This window comes from Triturus cristatus, chromosome 9 (genome assembly GCF_964204655.1).
Source record: "Triturus cristatus chromosome 9, aTriCri1.1, whole genome shotgun sequence".
NCBI classification, from domain to species: Eukaryota; Metazoa; Chordata; class Amphibia; order Caudata; family Salamandridae; genus Triturus; species Triturus cristatus.
Genome location: NC_140592.1, coordinates 662,171,516 through 662,186,185, shown reverse-complemented (window position 1 = coordinate 662,186,185; position 14,670 = coordinate 662,171,516). Strand labels below are relative to the sequence as shown.

Genomic DNA, 14,670 nt, shown 5'->3' with positions numbered 1-14,670 from the left:
ACTTGTATCTGCCAGGTGCAAATGCACATAGTTAAGGTGGGGATGTCAGCTGCTGAAGGCTGAAAGGAAGTCATAAATAGTGTTTTTGCTAGTTTTGGAGTTAACAGAAGTTGTTATCGTTATATTAAATGTAAGAGATGATGTAATATACGGTGCGGGCTACAGTATTAATGTTTGCACAGTTTTGAAATTTTTCAGGAATCAATGAAGTAGTAGTTTTAATGTGAATATCCTTCGGAAACGAAAAGTACTAGGTAGTCAGTTGGTGTATTTAGGCCACAAGGTGGCTATAGTCTCTACAACATAATGAAGTAGTTGGATTCCTTCAAATATTGAGTCCCTGATTAAGAGTTGCAAGTAGGTGTGTGCGGAATTTGCTGAATTTGCTTTAGCGTAAATATGCAAAATACATCTCACACTCAAAAAATTACCCAAACAGTTTGTCATTTTGAGTTGATTTCAGATTGTCAGTGAAGACCTGCCACTCGTGTTTGTATTTGTAGTTGTGCGCTCAGAAATTACCCGAATAGTGCGCATGAGTAAAATAACATTTTAGTGTTGTGCTCCAATTAGGTAAAAAAGATGTGCCTAAAATGCTGGTCGCAATAAAAAAATACTTGAACAGTATATCTTGTGTTAAACTTTCTCCCCAAAATTATACGAGCGTAATGGTGTAATCTCAGTAATGTTGCATAAATTCTGGCAATCAAGTCCGCATATTAAAATTTCACTCAGGCCCAGTTGTAAGGTCCTGGGGTAACAGTACATTTGCATGCACATCACCATTACTGTGCGGTAACATGAGTTAAACCCCTGGAATGGGATTACCATTGGGAACCTTTTTTAAGGTAGTAAAACCATATGGAATTCCCAATTCCATGGCGTTGATCGCATACATTTACCATCTTCGCCGAAAAGGGCAGAAATGTATGCATTGATCTCTGGGCAGGGAACAGGGTGAGGAAGATGGGTAGGGTTAGTAGGGACGGGAATGGGAAGTTAATTTCTTACAATTTCTACTTCCCCTTTACCCTGGTCAGAAAAAAAGGGGAATGAGAGTAGGCTGCCCCTGCTGCAGCTAAAGTTTCATGCTTTTTCCAGCCAGATTTACCACCCGGAAAAATCAGCTGCAATTTTCCTACACCAGCAAAAACAGGTGTGGAAAAACTACCACTTTATACTCAGATTCAGAGGAATTCCATGCGTTAGTTTCACTCTAAATGATTTGTAATCAGGGCCAAAGAAAGAAGCTCTCTGATTTGTTTCAGCGAGGGCTATGGGCAACCCGCAGACATGTATCCAAGATGAGGTATTGTCAGCTCTGGATAGGGTGCTATTTTTTAATCCGTCTAGCACCCTAGGGACCGTCAGGGCTGCAGTAAAACTATCTGTTTTGTAGGGCATTTAAAAGTTTGAACATCTTAATGATCTCTTTCTGTATGGAATCTTTCCATGGCATTTTGATTCTACTCAGAGAATTTGGGAGCTGTTTTCAAGAAGGTATTAAAAGGCCAGTGATTAAAATATGATCACTGCAGCCTTATGTGTTAAGATTGAAGTGAACAGAACTCCAGAGCTCTCAAGTGTCATTAGTTCATCGGAGTGTGAATCATATAGTATTTGATGAAATCACAGAAAGTGATGTCACACAGACTCTGAGATCTATGATATCACGAATAAAACTGCCACATATATTCACTCAATTAAAAAGTAGTGAAGCTGCATTCTTATGGGTTTAAAGCAGTTTCTTACAAAAACTGAAGCGGTGTTTGGAAAGGTTTCCACTGGGGTGGATTTGCATCTTGATGTTTTTTCAGTTCCCACAAGCTGATCTGTTCACAGCAGAGCTTTAAAAATGGGTGCTTTTAGAGTTGAGATTCTAGCCCTTATTACCAGGGGTTATATTTACCCTGTTCTGAGGGAATGCTCAACATAACCTCCAAATGTGTGATGTTCATTCTCAATAAGCGAGACTTGTGGTCTCTGAAGATCTCCACCGTTAACTGATCCAAACCAGTGACGCAATCGCAATCAGTTTGGCTTTAGGATCCTTATCTTTGAGGTGGAGCAAATAAAGGTTCAATTCCAGCATTTGAAGTCCGTTGAGAGGAACAACATGAACACAGAGACCAGGTGGCCCAGAACTTTTAGCAGCAACCAACCAGTAGTTGCATTGAGTTTTTCAAGCATAGCAGTGTTTTCTTGAATTATTACATTGCCTTCAGAAGGGGGAAATACCTGATGGTTGACATGAAAACGTCAATAGCTGAGACAATACAATGTACTAGGTACACTGCATTGTCTCAGGCCCAAGGGAAGGTTTATGGGCTGTGTTCAAGAGATGTAAAAATACAATGCAGTTCACTGAATAGGAAAAGAGTGTAATTCATTAAGAAGGTGGTTAACTAAGTATCCCCGTCATGATGTTTGAAGATACTCTAGGTCCAGAATAATTAACAATATGTACCAGTATTTAGTAATAATGAACTTCCCCTGCAAATGAAAGAAACGTCCTTGTGGTTGTGAAACAGGAATGTAGAAGTATGCCTTTTAAGCAGCTGTGGCACAAACTGAATGATTTTCCTAAAGGGTCAAATTCAAATCATCCAAAGGCAAGAAATGGTTGAAATTGAGTGGTAGGGTATGGTGCAGCTTTTACCTTTCTCTCTATTTATCGGGATTTTGAGCAGAATTCCTAACTTCACCCACACAGACTTGCTGTGCCAGAGGGACAAAAACTGCATCTCACTGACAAGGCCCAACAAGACTGAAATGTGTCGGGAGTTTATTATGTTCTAATTCTGAAAGAAGGCAGCCTAGAAGTTCGGTCTGGAATGCATTTTTAAAGCTGTACTATAACTTTTTTTAGCATGTGATTGACTCCCCTTCTATAATGGAGCACAGAAGGAATGGAGTGCTCCCACAGCAAGTACCAGTGAATCAGATGAATTCAAGCATTTTCACCCGCGAATTTATTGCTGCCCAATAGAGTAATTGTATGGGCTAGGGAAGAACCAAACCATTTGCTGTGTTCTTCCAAAGGTATAGCGATAGTCAAAAAAACACAGCACAAAATGGCCCACTTTTATACCACCATAGGATGTGAGGGAGCAAGGTAATCACCATTTCGTCAGCTGGTCCTTACTACTGTGTGCTTGGGACAAGCCGCAGAGGTTGTACACCCATATAGTGCTGAATGGGTATTATCACTGTTCTTGGAGATTTACAGTGGACTTTAAACCATTCTGATCTTCCTCACAACACTTGCATGAGGCTTCCAGCCCCTGCAGAAGATTGGACTTTAGAGACACTTCCTATGCAAATAGTATCAATAGAAAATGCACCTCTAAATAGGGAGCTTTCTGTTAATGCTAATTTTGTAACTGTTCAGTGATGCTTTCCTTTCAGCTTTCCAGAAAAGAGTGGACCACTAGGTACAGGCCTGTGCATCTGGGTGGCAATTAGAGGGAGAAGTGATAAGTGTTGACTTCACCAATTACCACACACGAACCTTGGACTCACACTCTGTCATTGAAGTGAAGGCCATCTCATTTCTTTGAAAGACAGAACCTAGGTACACATTTAGCAAGAGGTATATCTAGGTTCTCAATCATATATACCTTTATAGACATTGCCACAGAACAGGTTTCTTTTTTCAGTCAATCCTGCTCACCTTTCTGCACCTTGTCACACAAGAGATAGACCTCATCACCACCTAAGCACTGTCCCATATTTTTATTAAGCCGGTAAATCTTCAGTTCTGAAGTGTTTGTGGATTCTGTGAATAGCGGGAAAAATAAAACAGAAAAATTAGGTGATGAGATATAGGACTGATTTACATAACAGGTTTTGCCCAGACTTTGGTTCATATACATTTAATAATGTTGAATGACATTTAAACTGGGAAAATGTGTCACTAGTGCACATAAAATGATGGTTGTAATCACAGTATGAGGGCACTACAACACAAACTAGAAACCAGAGAGTTGTCTAAAGAAGCAGGTCACTTGAATGCAAGGCTTATTACAGTTAACGTGACCTCAATGGGTACACTCATTGCAAATTGTCAAGAGTGGTGATGAAAGTCAAACATCAGGAATTTGCCATCATCCATGGAGGTCACCAGTGAGGTGCCAATAAAGTACCAACCTTCGCCCATTCCTGTATACAGACCAAGCACTGTCCATTTTTTTAAATTCTAAGCTTAAAGATCCTCTTCAAGTTTCCACCGATGGTGGTCTCTCCAAGGGACAGTGAAGGTAGACATTGAATAGGAAACTCAATTCCAATCTATCACCCACAGTTAATCCATTCTGGCAGGCCGTATTTAAAACAGGAATTGTGACACATTTGGCCTCTCATCCTTATGGTTGACTGCTTTCAAGTAAAATCCCATAGTAAATGGCAGTGACAAGTATACTTCCCTTCCTCTTCTCTCTCTAGAATGTGACCTTTTGCTCTGGTGTCTGCGAGAAGCTTGCAGAGTCCAATCTCAAAGTCATGGGGGATACTGGAGTTCCCAAGGACCAGCCCAGTTGTGCTCATCAACGCATGTCTTCTGGTTTTGGAGGAAGACTGGATGTATGAATGATACACTAAGCTGCAAGTACAACGGTGCTACAATGTTCCAGAAAATGAGTTGGTACATTGAAAATAGTTTTATTTATGAAGGGGTTGCTTGAGACCACTTAAATGCCACTCTCTGGTGAAATGACACCAGGTGACTGTCACACCTCAACTACACTACCTTGATATTCTCTTTTTTCGAACTGCAGGGTGCGCTATACAGCAGGAAACCGTTACCTTGCAAATAATGGTCTGCTTTATTCAGAAGTACATTCCATTTTGCAGATTTCACACAACCACAAGCAAATACATATCAGCCAGCTTACTCTTGTCGTAAATGGGATCTGACAACACCGGCTCCAGTTGGTGCATCTGTCCGTTGCGGTCCTGGTAGGAGGCCTGAAAGCACAGCCGTACAACATTCATATCCACCTCCTCTTGGTTCTTCCAATGACCAGCTGAGAGAGAGAATGAAAGTAACACATAGTTTATTCAATCTGAAATAAAATGGAGAGAAAGTAATGTGAATCTGGAGAACGAAGGGTGCCGTTCTACTAGAAAGGATGGTTCTTAAAGACTATGAAAAGCTCAATTAATGAACATGACTAATGGAGAATACAGAACAATATCCATGCTGGTGGTAAATCCAACCGAAATCCTATATACGTTCGCTCCTTTCGACTCTGTATCAATTTAGAAAACTTGTAATAGAAAGATTTCCATAATTATGTGCACACCGACAAGCCAACAGAAGTCTTTTTCATCCAAGAATGCACACCATAATAAATACATAAACGGATGATGATGCAGACATGGTAGCAAAGGGAAATCTCATTAGGGAATTCAATACAAGGATTTCAAGCAAAAGAAACGTCTGGAAATAGTTCAAGCATTTTTTAATGAAATCTAAATTTAGTGCCACATTAAACGTGACTTTTCTCACATAAAGTCCGGCATCTCTCAAATAAGTTGAAAAATGAGTGTGTAAATTATTTGTACCTAGCAGACAGCTATATAAGTTCACAGAGATACATGTACACCCATATACTTTCGTAAGTATATATTTACGTAGCTGTATACAAACACATACAACTTATTTAAATATATAAACCTTTATATTACACGGTTGGCCAATATTGCGTAGCAGTCAGTCTTTTCAAACAAATACTTCATGAAAATGACATCAGATCCCTTCGAATTAGGTTGCTGAATTCCGGGTATGACGAAATTCAGGTGATTGACAAGTTACCACCAGTGGGGTAAAATACAAAATAAAATATACAGGAGGGCAAATTATATTGTGTATTGATTCGGATTGTATCATATCACCCCACTAGAAGCACTGAAGTGTTCTATACTACGATAGAACAAAGTTGCCCAAAAGCCACGCAGCGTGGAATCTAATCATGTTATTTACTCAGTACAAACAGGGTGCAGATGCATGGTAAATAAGGATACAGCCCTCTGTATGTAGGCTACAAATGTTGTCTGCGCACCATACCTTGCTTATTTTGGCCTCAATAATTAGTGCGACTCTAAAAGTCTGCCTATTTCAGCCCACTTGAATTAGCAAAGATCACTGACTCAGTCAGACACCTTTTCTCACTTAGGGAGAAGGGAAATTTGTTTAGTTCCCTCCCACAGGGATCAGTGAACATATGTATACTAACATTTACCGCACATCCATGGAATGCTACGGGGTAGACTGGGGGATTGGTAAGGTTGGTGGATGTGTCTCATCCAGCAAGGAATAGATCTTTGCCTTTTCTGTTTGGCCTTTTGAGTCGTGTGGCCATGGATGTCTATTTCTAGTTGGTCACTGGACGGTTACCACAGGCGTTATTTGTCACCATGCCCGTTTAATATCTACATAGAACCTCTTTACAAGTTACTTCAATCAGAAGGCAGAAAAATTCACACATACATCCATGACACATACATTATATTCAACAGTAAATCAGCTGCAATTTCAAAATATTTGCTGTCGAATACAGGTATGGGTTTGAGAAAATGGTCTCAGTCTGAAAGGTTGAAAAGCAAAACTGCAATTCTGCATTTGCACAAAAACGTTATCTGCTATCAAAATACTTTATCCTCTAAAGGGGAGTAGCAAAATTAGAGCCCCACACTTAATGAAATTGAAACTTTTGTATGAGGTGTAATACACTTATATCTTTTGACAATATATGCTCTGATGCGAAAATGTATTGGTCAAGGCACACTGAGATGGTTATAAATTGGCTTAACAAACAATTAAGGAATCATGGTTAAGACTAAGAAGGCAAGAATCTTTTATTTGACTTACAAGTCAGAAATCTCTTGCAGCATGAAGAAGGAAAATATTACTTACCCTGTAGCACAAGTTACTTACTTGTGTAACGATATATCTGTAAGAGACATTAGTTAGTGATAGATTCCTTACCTTAGAATATCCCCAGGCGTCAGACTGGATTCAGAAAGTTTTCGTCAGCAGTACCATTGCGCGTCGGTAGGCGTCATTGTGCGGCTCCGCGTATGTCGCTGGGGTCGTAGTCGCCGAGATGACGTTGTCGGAGCTACTTAGATGCGCTGACGTCAGTTCTGTACACAACTTTTCCACGCCAGGAACGCAGAGCCATGCCCGAGACCGACTACTGGTGCAATAGAACTGGGGCCCTGAAAGGGATGACCTGAACCCTAGAGAACAGTTCGCAGAACGGGGAGGATGGGCGGGTGGTAAGGAATCTATCACTAACTAATGTCTCTTACAGATATATCATTATGTAGGTAAGTAACTTGTGCATCTGAAAGAGACACGTTAGTGATAGATTCCTTACCTTAGACTACATACCCAAGCAATACCAACCCCGGAGGAGGGTCTGCGAAATGAAATCACACCAGAAAGTCACAGAGAACAGATCTGCCAAAGAAGACGTTTCTCCAGACTTGACTGTCAAGGTAATAGTGCTTAGTGAAAATATGCAGTGAGGCCCACGTAGCTGCCTGACAGATATCTTGCAGGGGGACACCGTGTCCCAATGCCGTAGTAGCTACTGTCGCCCTGGTAGAATGGGCGCGCAGCCCAACCGGAGGTTCCTTTTTAGCCAGAAAGTAACAGGCTTTAATGCACAGGACAACCCATCGGGAGATAGTCTGCTTGTGCACAGCCCGACCTTTCTTGGCACCCACGTAGCCAACAAGGAGCTGGTCATCCACCCGGAACTGCTGTGTGCTGTTGAGATAGAATGAAATGCACGTTTTGGGTCCAGACGGTGGAGCCTCTCTTGAAGGATGCGGAAAGAAAGTGGGCAAAGTGACAGTTAGCCCGAGATGAAAGGCAGTGACTACTTTCGGTAGAAAGGAGGGACGTGGTCGAAGCACAACCTTGTCCGGATGAATCGCCAGGAAAGGAGGTTTACATGAAAGAGCCTAAAGCTCACTCACACGCCTGGCGGAGGTGATGGCCACCAGGAAGACAGTTTTTAAAGTTAGTAACCTCAAAGGACAGTTATGAAGAGGCTCGAAGGGAGCGCACGTTAAGTATGCGAGAACCAGGTTCAAGTCCCACTGAGGCATCACAAAAGGAATAGGAGGGAAACGGTGAGTAATGCCTTTGAGAAATCTATTGACAACAGGGGACTTGAAAAGAGAGGGCTGATCAGGCAGCCTGAGAAAGGCTGAAAGATAGCCCTTGATAGTGCCCAGAGCAGAGCCCTGCTGGGCCAAAGAGAGAAGGAACAATAGGACCTCAGAAGGAGGGGCACAAAGGGGATCCACAGCTTTTGCTGTGCACCATGCCACAATTTTTTCCACGCCTGGCTGCCAGAATCACGTTACAGACTTCAGGAGGCAAGTCAAATGGAATCAACTGTTGCCGCTCAATCTCCACTCAAGGAGGTGGAGGCTGGACAGGTTCGGGTGGAGGACCGTCCCCTGGTGCTGTGACAGGAGATCCTCCCGAAGAGGCAGTCGGATTGGGGGATCCACGCTCATACTGAGTAGATCGGGATACCAAACTCTTCTAGCCCAGTCTGGTGCCACAAGAATGACTTGGGCCCGGTCGCGTCTGATCTTCTTCAGCACTCTGGGTAGAAGTGGTATAGGCAGAAAGGCGTACAACAGACTGCAACTCCACTCGCGATAAAGAGCGTCTCCGAGCGAGTGCCCCCTTGGAAACTCCAATGGGCAGAACTGCGGACATTGCGCGTTCTCTTCGGCGGTGAATAGATCTAACAAAGGTTCTCCACACTGCTGAAAGAGACCTTGTGCTACGTCCGAGTGAAGACGCCATTTGTGATCCAACATGCACCTGCGGCTGAGTTCAGAGAAACGGCCAAGTGTTGAACCACCAAGGAAATGCCTTGACGTTCCAGCCATGTTCAGAGACGCAGTCTCCTGACATAGGGTCCACGACCCCACCCGGCCTTGCTTGTTGCAAAACCACATGGCGGTGGTGTTGTCCGTGAACACCTGCACTACTCTGCCCTTGACAGAGGGAAGGAATGCTTTCAATGCAAGTAGGATCGCCCTGAGCTCCAAAGGTTGATATGGAGCTTGGACTCCGCCGGAGACCATAGGCCTCTGATCTCCGCCTCTCCCATGTGGCAGCCCCATCCCAGGAGGGACGTATCCGTCACCACTGTGTGCTCTGGTTGGGGAAGGGAAGGGAGAGGGATCTGCCGCTTACCCAACGCTGGTCCGCGAGTCACCACTGCAAGTCTTGTGCAGTGCCCTCCGAGATCTGGACGTAGTCGGACAGGTTTCCCCAATGCTGCATCCATTGGAACTTCAGGTCCCACTGCAGAGCCCGCATATGCCACCTGGCATGATTGATCAGCAGGATGCAGGAGGCCATGAGGCCCAGCAGTCTCAGGGTCTTCCTGACCAAAACCCAGGACCAGGGCTGAAAGATCGGACTCATAGCCCGTATGTCCCGTACTCGCTGTTGGGGAGGATAAACCCGAAATTGCGCTGTATCCAGAACCGCTCCGACGAAGAGGAGCTTCTGAGAGGAAATCAGATGAGACTTTGGCACATTGATGGAAAACCCCAGCAAATGCAGGAGATCGGCTGTAGTCTGGAGGTGGGAGACGACTGCCTGGGGCGATCCCGCCTTCAACAGCCAGTCGTCGAGATAGGGGAAGACTGAATCCCCTGATCTGCGCAGATGTGCTGCGACCACCGCCATCACTTTTGTGAACACCCAAGGGGCGCTGGTAAGGCCGAAAGGGAGCACGGTGAACTGAAAGTGCTCCTGGCCTACCATGAACCGTAGGTAACGCCAGTGGGCCGGCAGGATGGGGATATGAAAATAAGCATCCTGCAAGTCCAGCGCTACCATCCAGTCTTGCGGGTCTAGGGCAGACAAGACCATGGCAAGCGTGAGCATCTTGAACTTCTCCTTCCGAAGGAAGCGATTGACGTTCCGGAGGTCTAAGATAGGACGTAGGCCCTTGTCCTTTTTTGGAATCAAGAAGTAGTGGGAATTACAACCACAACCTACTTCTGGCGTCGGAACGCACTCGATGGCCCCCTTGGCCAAGAGGGTCGTAACTTCCTGCTTGAGAAGTGCCAAGTGATCCCCCGACATGCGGTGGTACTGAGGCGGCATGGCTGGAGGGGTAATCTCGAAGGGGAGGGAGTAGCCCCGTCGGACTATCTGCAGAACTCACCTGTTCGAAGTGATGGTGCGCCAGTGGGGGAGGTGATGGCGAATCCTGCCACCCACTGGCATCTGGTGGGCCTGAAAAACCGGACTAGGAAGGGTTTGAGGCAGCGGCAGCAGGTGCGGTGGTGGACTGACCCACCTCGGTGGACACCCCGACCCCGGCTGCGCTGAGACTGCGGCTGCGCAGGCCGGCGGCTCTGAAAGGAACGCGTTTGGGTGCCTCGACCCTGACCTCGAAAGGAGCGAAAAGCAGACCCCACGGGAGTGCGCGTGGTGGCAAGACCTAAGGACTGGGCCATAGCCCGGGAGTCCTTAAAGCACTCCAAAGTGCTATTCACCTTGTCACCAAAAAGGTGTGTGCCATCAAAGGGCATGTCCAACAAAGTGTTCTGGACAACCCCTGAGAAGCCAGTAGTTCTGAGCCAAGCGTAACGGCGTAGCACCACCGTTGTGGAAATTGCCCTGCCGAGGGCGTCGGCTGTGTCAAGACCACAACGGATAGTGAATTTCGCAGCATCCCTCCCTTCGGTAATGGCTTGGGAGAGCACCACCCGAGTCTCCACTGGACACTGAGGCAACACCTGTGCGACTGCGTCCCACACAGAGTGGGAATAGCGGCCCAACAGGCACGCAGTATTCACCGCCCACAACCCAGAACTGGCAGAGGTGAAAATATTTTTCCCAAACTGCTCCAGTTGTTTAGATTCCTTGTCTGGAGGTGCAGAAGGGAAAGCGCTCGGAGAGGCAGAGTCCGTGACCACCAGACTCTCAGGCGTTGGGTGTTGCGTGAGAAAACGGGGGTCGCCCGGGGCCGGGCGATGACGTCGTGCCACACTCTTATCCACAGCAACCCCTGTGTTTGGCTTGGTCCAGGTGCTTAACAGAATATCTGTAAGCGCGTCATTAAAGGGCAGCAGCGTCTCTGCAGAGGAGGTCGCTGGCTGCAGCACCTCAGTCAGGAGATTGGTCCTGATAGGTACAGATGGGAGCTCGAGGTTAAGAGCCTCAGCCGCCCTATGCAACACCACAAAAAAAGTCTGAACCTCTTCCGTAGCTACGGAAGCAGGGGACAGTGTACCAGGGTGTGGAGAGAAATCCAGATCGCCTGGACCTTCATATCACCCTCCCACTCCAGTTCATCCTCGCATTGAGCTTCGAGAGGGTTCTCGGACCCCTCCCAGTACTCCCCTTTATCCACCGGCCGTGTAAGAGGTCGGTAAGGACGAGTGGCCCGCGGAAAGGGAATAAATTCCCAACCTGGAATTGGAATTGGGGGATAATAGACCAATCCAAGGTCGACGTAGTCCAGCCCCGTAGGCAACGGCGTCGTGTCCGGTGTTGGCCCCGACGGAGCCACAGGGTATCGTGCCAGCGTAGCCGGGGCCAAAGGTGGCGGCACGGGGGCAGAACCACCCCACGGGTCCACGGGGCCCGAAGGCATTCCGGAGGGATCTGATGTGGGAAACAAACGGTGCATGGCTGACAGGAATACCTGTATTTCTTCCGAAGTCAGGTGCGGGCCCGGGAAAGGCGGGTAGGCCGCAGGCAACAACGAAGGCTCCACCGGACCCGTGGGGGAGTGACCACCCGCCCCCTCCACCGCGTCCCGCGACCGGTGAGGAGTAGAACAAGAGCGACGTCGCTTCTTCGACTTCTTATGGCGTCTTGACTTACCTGTCCCCGATTCCTACGAACAATGGTGTCGGTCCCGCGACCTGTCCCTCGACCTCCCACGGGAGCGGGACCTTGAGCTGGGCATCCAACAACTTTCAGGAACGCTCCCGCAAAGCCTTCGGCGCCATGGCCTGACAATCGGGGCAGGCCTCGGGGTCATGGGCGTGCCCCAAGCAGAAGAGACACACGTCATGCGGGTCCGCCACCGACATGGTCCCACGGCAGTCCCTAGAGGACTTAAACCCAGGCATCCCTACTGCGCCATGGCCCGACATTTGGGGCACGCCTCGGGGTCATGTGCATGCCCCAAGGAGAAGAGACACACCTCATGCGGGTCCGCCACCGACAAGGTCCCACGGCAGTGCCTACAGGACTTAAACCCGGGCATACCTGCTGCACCAGGAGTCAAGTACTCGACAAAACAAGAGAAACAAGTCTCAACAAGCATTGGCATAGCCAATAGGTCCCGCCTTTCGGACCTTATAAGTATTTAGTTATGCAGCACAATATCCTTGGTGAAACAACGTCAACTGTTGCATGGCTAAACACTTATAAGGTCCCAAAGATGAGACCTATTGGCTATGCCAATGCTTGTTCATTATGCACCCCTCCCCTAAAAATAAGGAAACAAATGACTGCATGCACACACCTACAAAATAACGCTGCAACCATTTCAAACGTTTTAGCATTTTATTAAATTCTTTAGCCATTCTGTACAGCATCGGCGATGCTGTGCATCACGGCTCAAACCCATTAGCAAATCCAATAGGACCCAAAAATGACTTATTCTTAGCATTATTCACACCCCAATTTTGAAGTGTATCTTTCCAGACTTTTTTTTTTTTTAAATGACACTTTAGTAAATGTATTACAGCGAGATGTGCATCAGGATTTTTAAAAGAAACCTAATGGAATGGATTAAAATACAGTTCAAAAATAATAATCTTAGATAATTTAAAAAGGATGAGCGTAGCACAAAAGTTACCGAGGGAATGCATAATTCAGTTAGGCACTAAATGACACTGGGCACATTCTGTTTTTTTCGCTCAGCTCCCAATTAAAGAAGAGGCTCAACAATATACAAATCATCTTTGGCCCCAAAGAAATGGTCTATATCAAACTGCTAACTAAGGTTCCCTAATGAGTACAAGCTGAGGTGAAGCGTGTTGTGCTTTGTTTTCCATTTCAGTGAGTATTTGGCCTGCAGTAATTAGAAGTATTTGCGTGCTGTCATACACTACCTCTTTTACTGTTCAAGTCTTTTTAAAAAGGTACAGCCGATTAATTCTAAATTTACCAAAGCATGGACATTTCTAAGCACCACTAAAAGGGACACAAACTACCAAGGAATAGAAAAGTCCTCGGTCCAAAAACCACACAACATGGGAAACATGACAAAAAATGTGCTACAAAGAATAAAGATAGGACTAAGTAATGATCTGCCCGATAACCAAACTGAAAGTGAGGGACTGTAGAACTTGAAACAAATTTTGCCCCTATGTTTGTCTGGAGAAGGCAGCAGTGGTACAATTACAGATGTGGACGATGAAACAGAGGAAAGACTAGATCAAAGTTCAAATGCAGCCCGAGAATCACTAAATTAGAGCGAAAAAAAGCAACAAGAGGGAAAGATGTGCTCATTTCTGCAAGAAAGAGTTGGTAGAGCCCAGCAGAGATGTCAACCTAAGGGGATAGAACAGGAAGTAGCAGCAATAAGTTGGCTCAAGAGAAGAATGCCACGACCTAAGAAACATTTGTCAGAGTTATCATTTGGCTTCTACATTGATTGGGAAGCCCACAACTCCTCCGCAATCACATCATTAGAAGTAAGAATTTAAAACAAGATCATTTGAGAACTCGGCATTACATTGCAGAAGTGTATTCTTATCATGAATAATTGTATATTAATGTATGTGGTATTCACATAGTGGGAACCTATCTGAAGAGGCAGTGCTGTATAGGGTCAAAGGAAAATACACAGTGCACGAGAGGTACTTGTTTATTGCATTATTGCTGCATTGTGATGTAGTGTTCTTTAAAGGGGTGTGTGTTCAACTGTTTCCTAAACTGGCGCAGTATTATAGCAGTCCTTGTGAATACAGGGAGGTTGTCCCAGATCCTAGTTACATAAATGGAAAAGCCTGCTGCCGTGCTTTTTTTTTTTAAACACTTCTTCGGCTGCAGTATGAATGTGACCTAGCTGAGGGTGTGCCCAGGGATGGCGAGCTTGTCTGCAAAGCCATCATGACCAGCACCCACCTTATCTTGCAAACGATGCAGCCGATTTTGAAGATAGGGCAGGCCAGCATGGGGAACCAATTGAGTTCCCCCTGTATAGGGTGATGTGGTCATATTTCATCCAGACCTGGATGAGACATGCTGCGGCATACAGGATACCCTACAGGGGGTGTGAGGGGACAGTGTAGAGTCTGGGATGCCAAGGAATAGGGCGTTACCACCATCGAGGTTTAAGCAATGTTCAACGTTTTACCTTTTTCTTCAACTGGAGACAGCAACATTTTAGGTACTACCCCCCTGCAGTCTTATCTGCACTACAGATTTTTAGAACACCGGCAAAGTTTCAAGATGCAGATTAAATAATCCCTATAATTTAGTACACAGTCCGATTTACTTGCTGCAAATGGCATAGCCAGCTCAACAATAAATGTACAGACAAAAAAGGGAAGCCAAAATACGGATGAAAACTCGTCTTTGATCTAGAATAGATAATGTAGCAGGAGCGAGATTGTGGGAGGGGGGATGCAGGGTTCAAAAAGCTTCTA

General features: G+C 45.8%; 1 protein-coding gene across 14 annotated transcripts in view; it reads right to left on the bottom strand.

The window, feature by feature from the left end:
- RELB (RELB proto-oncogene, NF-kB subunit) overlaps positions 1–14,670 on the bottom strand; it is a 621,320-nt gene that overhangs the window by 175,387 nt on the left and 431,263 nt on the right. For all 14 annotated transcript variants that reach the window (XM_085625727.1, XM_085625725.1, XM_085625732.1 and 11 more), the window contains 2 exons: positions 4,893–5,024; positions 3,674–3,778 (listed from right to left, as the gene is read on the bottom strand). In XM_085625727.1, coding sequence (XP_085481853.1) covers positions 3,674–3,778; positions 4,893–5,024 — 237 coding nt within the window. The remainder of the gene's footprint in view (positions 1–3,673; positions 3,779–4,892; positions 5,025–14,670) is intronic.